General features: G+C 35.8%; 1 protein-coding gene across 1 annotated transcript; it reads left to right on the top strand.

The window, feature by feature from the left end:
- Positions 1 to 1,786: 1,786 nt before the first annotated feature.
- Positions 1,787 to 7,098, top strand: LOC107877712 (the record flags this gene model as incomplete). The annotated part of the gene is given in 6 exon segments (XM_047406471.1): positions 1,787 to 1,858; positions 2,466 to 2,530; positions 4,564 to 4,720; positions 5,833 to 5,916; positions 6,023 to 6,112; positions 6,599 to 7,098. Coding segments are annotated over 6 exon segments (618 nt in total), but the record flags the coding sequence as incomplete, so codon positions are not given.
- Between the last annotated feature and the right edge of the window lie 1,828 nt (positions 7,099 to 8,926).

The raw sequence follows: 8,926 nt of genomic DNA, 5'->3' as shown, positions 1-8,926 counted from the left end.
AGATGACAAAAGGCTAAGTAGACACGTTCACTTTACAAACTCGGACAAGTACAAGGGTCCACGAGATCATTTCGCCAAATAATAATACTGGATTCTTAGGACTAATACCCTGCTCTTATCCGAAGGAACGGAGAAAATGCTCAACTACCCGCTAATCGTCTTCCGTAATACCCCACCTCCATGTTCTCCTTCTAGGGTCAAATATTTCCTAAGACCTGGGGTCCTTGACACCTATTCGACATCCCACAACTAGCGTGGGACAATTTAGCGCATACACATCTTATATTTTAGGGGTTCCGTAAGCGTATAAATCCTTTTTCCTTATTGTTCGTATCTAATCTAAATCAATCAACTATGCCTCAATCCCATACTAGTTAGTGTCAGTTATATGATCATCCTCGGATCCATTTTGGTCATCTAGTATTTAAGAGATTCATTATTATTAGACTTTGCTGGCCTTCAAAACTTGGCCACTACTCTCCTCCTTTATAGCTTCAAAGCTAACATAGTCGGAGTTCCACATTTCCTCTAAAATCGAAATATTTATGTTTTCAATTTGTATTAATTCGTATCTGAGCCTGTATTCGTCTTAATTATAGACACTTGAGATAACTGCAAGTTAAATGTTGTTTTTGCTTTGGAAAAGGATACGATTTTTGTCCTCTTGTAATATATATCGTAGATAACCGAGGAAGTTTTGTACCATGTATTGTGTGTTGTCAGAGAATTTGACCTTTCCCTTGTCGAATGCTGCACAAATTTTGGCTCTGATGCTTATTGTACAGGAAGAGATAATCCCTCTGACGTTCACTGGAAATCTCTTTGACCGTTCAAAGTTAGTTGAGATATTTCCCCTAATATGACCATATCCTGACTTGCATAAAATTTTTGCCTTAGAAATCAGCTTCAATTTTTGTCAGAATTAGATCTTTGTCCTGGCCATATCAACAATCAATTGATAGCCCTCTGTATTCCTTTGTGTGCTATCAGGGAAAATGATTATTCTCTGCATGATGGTGGTTTTCTCCATCCTTAATGTTGTTTGTTTATGCCTCCATGTCGCCTTGTTGGTGATGTAATCCTTTCTTAGGAGATTATCTGAAGTCCCTTAAGCAAGATTTGTTCCCTTAGGTTGTCGTCATCAACATTTATTGAACCAAGACATGAACCTTGCCTCATATCATGATATCTGGCAGTGTCATCATCACATTCCTTTACTCACCTGGGAAATTCCTTGATTTTATGACACTAAAAAAAAAGGACAGCCCAGTGCACTAAAGCTACCGCTATGCGCGGTGTCCGGGGAAGGGCCCAACTATAAGGGTGTATTTTACGCAGCCTTACCTTGTATTTCTGCTAGAGGTTGTTTCCAAGGCTTGAACCCGTGACCTCCTAGTCACGTGGCAGCAACTTGATTTTATGACACTACTTAATTATATATTCCTTCAAAATTGCTTGGACACTTGGCGCTATCCATATGACCTGCTGTTGTTTTCTTCGTAACAATCAGCATCCAAAGTATAGTATAGGGATGCTGATAGTCTGAATGTCTTATTGACGCCTACCAAATATTGTCTCTATATATAGTTGCACATCTCTTTGTGTCACGGTTTTCTGTTAATTATACTGATAAATTATGTGATTTGTTATTGTTGTATTTCAAGAGGTCATGCTCTACATCCTGTTTGCCTTATTTTCTTTCTTCAATTTTCTGTTGCTGTTTCCCCTTAAGTTGGAATTGTTTATCCAAGTGCTGATGGTTTTAGTGGAAACAATTGACCTGCAGTATGCACATCGAAAATGTGTTCAACATTGGTGCAACGAGAAGGGTGACATTACTTGTGAGATTTGCCATCAGGTATGTTGTTTTACAATGTATCTTGGTATATTATGAGATTGGTAAGAAGACTTTTCTATTGAATAAGCAAGTTTTCATCATATGTCAAAAATGGAAACTAGCATCTTTAAGCAAGAAAGTGCAAGATAATGTTTTAATGCTAAGTAGTCCGTGCATTTCGTCAGTTATGATAATCATGGTAGTCAATTTATATATGTTTCATTTTTGTGAGCTGATGAGCATACATGTCAATGAGGATGTTTCTTGGCAAATTACCTCAGTATGGCACTAGACTTTTAGATTTGGAAATATTTCATTTGTCTCAAATATCACTTGTAATGATTATAATGCATTACATATGCATTAATGGACAAGATTTAGTAGAATTGCTTTATTGTGACTAGAATCAACACTTAGGTCTGTTAGACAATGTTTTAGCTATCTGTTTATCTTTAGAGATACTCACTTGTAGCTCTTCGATCCTATCTTGTAAACCTCTTTGGGATTCATAGTTGATTATGGATTTTGGAAAACATGGGACTAGGCTTGATGCTTTTGAATATTAGCATTTTATATTGGCCCTCCACTTTATTTATATAATAAGTTCCCTTTCATTCTCAACATGCAGCCATACCAGCCTGGTTACACTGCCCCTTCTCGAGCTCGGCAGGAGGAGACTATTATAGATATTGGGTGAGTTTAAAGTTCTCAGTGTATGTTTCCCTTGCTAGTTATGTCTTAAAATTTTCCTTTTTCTTGTAGCTTTTCAGTAGCATTATTGAAGGCATTCTTGAATAGTGGTTAAGCCTTGTAATGAGACACAACACCTGACTGAACTCTCTGCTAGGATAGGTGTGCTTCACCGAGGCACCAAGGTGTTGAGGCATTCACTTAAAGACGATACCGACCAACCAACATTGGCCTCATTTGTTTGCACTTAAGGGAGGTCTGAATCTGAATGGTTCAGACTTCAGACCATTAAGTGCATTTATTTTTTATTAAAATTTTAGCTCTTAATAGGTCTGAATAGGTCTTGATCATTCAAATCTGGAACGAAGTCTTAACATCATTAAGAGGTATTTTTGTATTAAATAATATTCACCACCACTCTATCCACAATCATCAGACACCACCACTAACCACCTCTGCCACCACCATTGTCAACCACCACCACCACCACCAACCACTTCCACCATTATAGCCACCATTGACAATCAATATCGTTACCAATCACTATTGCCAACCGCTACAAAACCTACCACCTCCATTATTCTAATTATATCCACCGGCAGTGCTAACACTAATTCCAACACCACCACCAGCATCAACCACTACCGACCAATCCCTACTACCGACCAACTCATCTATCACAACTAGCACCACCACTAACTACCACTAACACATAATCAACCTCCACACATTCTTTGGCCACTACCACCGTCATTGTCACCAGTATCGCCATCTCTACCACCACTACAACAACCACCATCACTACAATCTATCTCTACTAACAACCATCTACACGATCACAGCTAACGTCTCCAACTACCACCAACACATCATCAAACATCATGCGTTCATTTTTCATCCATCTCAATAAACACCTCCAATAACTAACATCAACCAACTTCACATCAAAACCGCCATCACCGCTACCAATCGTCACCGTCATAATAGTCATTACAATACCAACCATCTCTACCATCACAACTATCACGACCAACATTACTAGTCACTAACATCAATCATTACCACCACCAACAGTACAAACCATCTCCACTATCACTAACAAACATAAATGTTCTTTTTTCAATCAAATAATAATTTCGTTACATTAAATTAAATATTTTTTAATATATAATTAATTTTTTATTTGAAATTATATTTTTTATTATAGATACAAATAAATAAATTTTGTACATTCAGATGTCGAAAAACAAACAATCTTCATTATTCAGTTTTCAAATCTAGAGACAACATATTAATCATTCATATGCTCATTCATATTCAGGTGTTTGAATCTTAATAAAAAAATGGAGCCTTATTCTTAATTAGGTTAGTTTTGGAGAATCATAGATGGTATCTTGAAAAGGGCAACACTGAACAGAAAATATGATGATCAAAACAATGTAGTTATTGTTTAGAGAACAACACAAAGAGAAAAATATGTTATATGTGATACCAATGATAGTCATCAGGCCGTTAAGGAGGAGGGGGATGCTAAGGATGAATATGCTAGTGTGTGGAAACAGAGAATTAGAATTTTATAAGAATGTAGAAATTAAATCTGAATTAGACACTTAAATCTGCGTCCACATATTTAGGATGGCTTATGAACATGATTTGACCTGCTTTTGCTTTTCTTTTTTTCACATAAAAATTCCTATTCCTCTGCTGATATAATGGTTATTTGTACTCAACGTTATTTTCTCTGTATGCATGTCTGTGTGCATGCATGTGTGTGGTGTGTGTAGTGTGTGTGTGTGCGCGTATTTGTATTTATAGAGAAAGGCATCATTTTTGGTTTTCTTGGGTGTTGATTTTAGTGGCACTTAAAGTCCCAAAATTTGCTGTCTTTGACAAAATGTTTCCGGTTGATTGTGTTACATTGTTACGACATGTTCTTTTTCCCAAATATCATTCAAGCATGTTGGTCATGAAGATTCAGCATTTCTTTGCAATTCATTAGCTATTTGGGTTGCTTCACGGTTGTCACTGTTGTGCAGGGGAGGATGGCAAATTGCTGGCACACCTCTCGATTTACACGATCCTCGCCTTTTGGCAATTAGAGAGGCCGAACGCCAACTTTTGGAAACTGAATATGATGATTATAATGCTACAAATGCAAGTGGTGTTGCATTCTGCCGTTCTGCTGCTCTAATAGTAAGCATTACTGCTATTTGTCACAGAAGAAAAAGCTAGAATTCTATGTCTCCACCATTGCATTTGTATCATTGCCTCATTCACGCTTAATTCACCTTGATAGGAATGGCTAAATGCCTCTTATAGCCCATTTGGCCAAGCTTATTTTTCGTCAAAAGTGCTTATTTTAAGAAGTTGAGGTGTTTTGATCAAACTTTTGGGAGAAAATAAGTGCTGCTATGGAGTAACAGAAGCAGTTTTCATAAGCTAAAAAAAGTAGCTTCTCTCCAAAAGCACATTTTAAAGAAACACCTTTGAGAAAAACACACTTAAAAGCACTTTTAAAAGCTTGGCCAAATACTAATTGTTGTTCAAAAGTGTTCTCTTAAATTTATTAGTCAAACACAAACTGTTTCTCACCAAAAGCACTTATGAAAAAAACACTTATCAAAATAAGCTAATTTTATAAGTTTGGTCAAATAGGCTATTAGTCACTTCCAGTCAAAAAGAAAAAAAAATGATCTTGCACCCAAGGGTGTGGTCTAGTGATGAAGTAGGTTGAGAACAATTAGGTCTCATGTTCAATTCCCAACGCTGGCAAATGTACTACTCCCTATGTTCCTAAATACTTGTCATCTTTACTAAAAATAGATGATCCATAATACTTGTCATTTTAGAAAATCAAGACATAATTAGTTGTTTGTTTTCACCTTTACTCTTAGTCATAAATATGGAGAGATATTAATATGGTGCAAAAGAGAGAAGTATTATATAGAGAGGAGTAATAAATAAGGGTAATTTAGTCAAATTATTCTCTAGTTAATGTTTTTCTCAAGGGGTCTGCAAAATAAAACATGACAAGTATTTAGGAACGGAGGAATAGGTGACTTCTTCCATCCGTCCGGGCCTCGGTGATAGAGTTACCCAACAAATGTACTGGTGGAAGGTAGTGGCTTGCGAAGAAAATATGAGCAGAAATAGTTTCTTAAATTTTCATGATATGGATGATATCATGAAATGTATGCCATATGTCCTTATTTTGTGGTTGGAGTGATGTCTACACACACACACATACAATGTATATATACTAGATTTAGGCTTAATACTGATGATCCACATACAATTTATGGCAGTTAATGGCTTTTCTGCTCTTGCGCCATGCATTACCTGTAACAGATGCAGACGGAGACGATGAAGATCCATCTGCTTTCTTCTCGGTAATTTGGATATCTACTATGTGCTATTTACTTCCATCTGTTTCTCGCAAAAGATTTCTTATTACTGCTGTCTAAATTATATCTCCAATCAATGTACGGTTTGCAGCTTTTCTTGCTTCGGTTAATTGGCTTTCTTTTACCTTGCTACATCATGGTCTGGGCAATCAGCATTTTGCAGCAGCGCAGGCAAAGAGAGGTCGGTATTAGTTCTGCTGTTTGAAATATTTTCCTCAACATTTTCTACCTGAAGCACCCGAATACATGTAGGGGTGTCAAATGGGCTAAAAGCGAGTAATAACCCAACCTGCTCAATTCTTGTTACATTTTAATTTCTTTGTTTGGTTTTTACTATCTTTTAAGTACCTAATAAAATTATTATTTTTTCTATGTTAATGGCTATTTATAATATATCAAACAAAAAAAAGGTCTTTCTGAAAATATTTTGACTGTTTTAAGTCAATTTTGAGCGACACATCAGCCCAATTTTTATGCAGGCTGAAATGGACTGAGCTAATAAATAGGCGGGCCAATTACTCGCCCAAACTTAAACGGGTTAGAGGTCATGATTTCATGGGCTAGTTTTGTCACCCCTAAATACATGTATAAACGCTCACACATGTCTTTAGTTATAATATTATTGAATGTAAAGCTTGTCTATTGTGTTCATGGTTTGGTGAAGCAGGAGGCAGCAGCATTAGCAACTGCACAATTTGCATTTGTGGTACAATCTGGGCAGCCAACAGGTGTACAGTTTGCCATGGCATCAGCTACACCATCTGTCCCTGCGTCAACGGACTCTTCGTCTGTGCCTGCACCAATGGATCGGGTTTAATATTGTCATGTGCGGATACTGGTTCCTGTTATGAAAGGTTCAAGCAATGGACCTCGTTTTTAAGCCTAGATGCTGCATTGTTTCGTAAGTTGTATTGTGGATATAGTAGCAACATCTGATGTCATTTTGAGAACCAACAATTTTACCAATCTGTATAGTACATTCTTCTGATCTTGGCATGTATGTATGTGCACTTACTAACCATTTTAACATCTGGTTAAGACTAGTTTTGTAACATATATCTTGTAGAAACGCCTGTTTTCATTTCAGTTGGCTAAATTTATTTTACTCTACTGTTGAATATACTATATAAATGTTTTTGTATAAAGTTATGCCAATAGATTTTGTTACTTGTGATTGTTTCAATTATCTAGGAAGATAAATATGAACGTCAGAACATTCACGTAGAGCATACGAACTAAAAACGTGTGGTAAGGAGTCATTTGGTTCAAAATGAGGTCAACCTAGATTATACTTGTAATGATTCACATGGTCGTTTTGTTTTGGACCTGTTTCTCCAGTTTGAACCTTTTCGTAGTTTCATTATATAGGTATGGCATCGAAAATGGGTGGCACGATTCACGAGGTGATTGGATAAAGATTGGTTGCAATTTCTAATTTTTAAAGTTGGAAATTTGAGAAGTTTGACCAAAGTCAACATTTGTGGTTAACGAGGTTGCTTTCGAGTTCTGGCAACTCCACTAGATTCAGAGGGTGACTTGTGGCATAGTTAGAGGTTTGGCATGGGTCCTAAGGCATCCGTGTGTGCTTTTGAATTTTTGGATGGGTCTAAGGCATCCGTTGTGTGTTTTTAAATTTTTGAATGGAATTTTAGTTTTCTTCAACTTTAGAGTTGACTACGGTCAATATTCTATCAAGACAATATGATGATTTGAAAATTTTAATAGGTTTGGAATATGTTTTATGGTCAATTTGCACTATTGGTTTGTGCCTAGAGGGTCTAGGATCAGTTTCGGGTGTTCATTTGGAGTTTGGTTCGACATTGTTGAACTTTAATTGTACCGCCTGAAGCAAATGAGCTTCAAATGGTGTTTGGATTGAACCTTTAGATCTATACCAAAACTTCAAAACCATGGCAAAAAGGATCGTTACATTTCAAGTTTGTGTGAGAGAGATATGGTCATTTTAGCGTGAATAGTTGGAGCTAAGTTTTGGTCCAGATGCAAGTGCGCTAACTCGATATTGCTGATTGCTGAAGGAAGCACCTAAACAGTGTTTAAAAAGACAGATTTTCTTACATAATTTTAGTACAAAATCTCAACAATTATTTGTTTCTCAAATAATCGAAATAAGAATTCAAATTGGACTTATCAATCTCATAAGTCACCGTGGATATGATGTTTAGACTCACAATTCTTTATTACTTGTGTGGCCGCGTATGTTTGGACAAAACAAATCTTTTTTAAAAGTGAGAAGAGTTTTTGAAACGATGGAAGAATTTCAATCCTAAAACTTTAAAACAAAATTGAAAACTTTTCCAAACAACTCAGGTTTAATTCCACAAATCCTTTCTTATTTTAGTAACTTACACTACCAGTAAAATTGTTAGAAATAATAAAAGAGTAATATAGAAATTGAGGCTTCAAGGCTAAAAAATCACTATCTTTTAAGAGTTATTGCATGTATATTTTTTCAAGAACTGCAACTAATTCTCTACTAGAATACAATAAAGCCTAAAATACACATGCAAATTGAATACGTCTTTTAGGAGTTTTTGTATTTATAGAATTTGAAAAGGAGACTATTTCTGAAAAGTTAATCTTTTTACAAACAATCACATCTGTTATGTTTAATTTAAAATTTAGATAAAGAAAAATTGTTCAAAAAACAAAACCTTCCTGTTGGACAATAAAATTCGAGACCTAGAGAATAATTAAGTGAGATAAGAAAAATATTGCAACAATCGTTTTATTAATTTCAAAGTGTGAGCGTTACAATCTCTATGATCCTTGGATTCGCCTTTTTTAAACATAAATTCAAGGGTTTTGAGCTTGATCTTGAATTTGAACTTGATAGATTTGATCTTGACTTATATTTGAATTCAAGGGCTTTTGGGCTTGTTCCTGAGTCTCGTGGTCTTAATCTTGAATCTTGATTTGCGGATTTAATGAACTTGATCTTAACTTATACTTGAATTCAAGGACCTTTGAGCTTGTT

The sequence above is a fragment of the Capsicum annuum genome, chromosome 1 (genome assembly GCF_002878395.1).
Source record: "Capsicum annuum cultivar UCD-10X-F1 chromosome 1, UCD10Xv1.1, whole genome shotgun sequence".
Lineage (NCBI taxonomy): Eukaryota > Viridiplantae > Streptophyta > Magnoliopsida > Solanales > Solanaceae > Capsicum > Capsicum annuum.
This window is presented reverse-complemented; position numbering and strand designations above follow the sequence as displayed.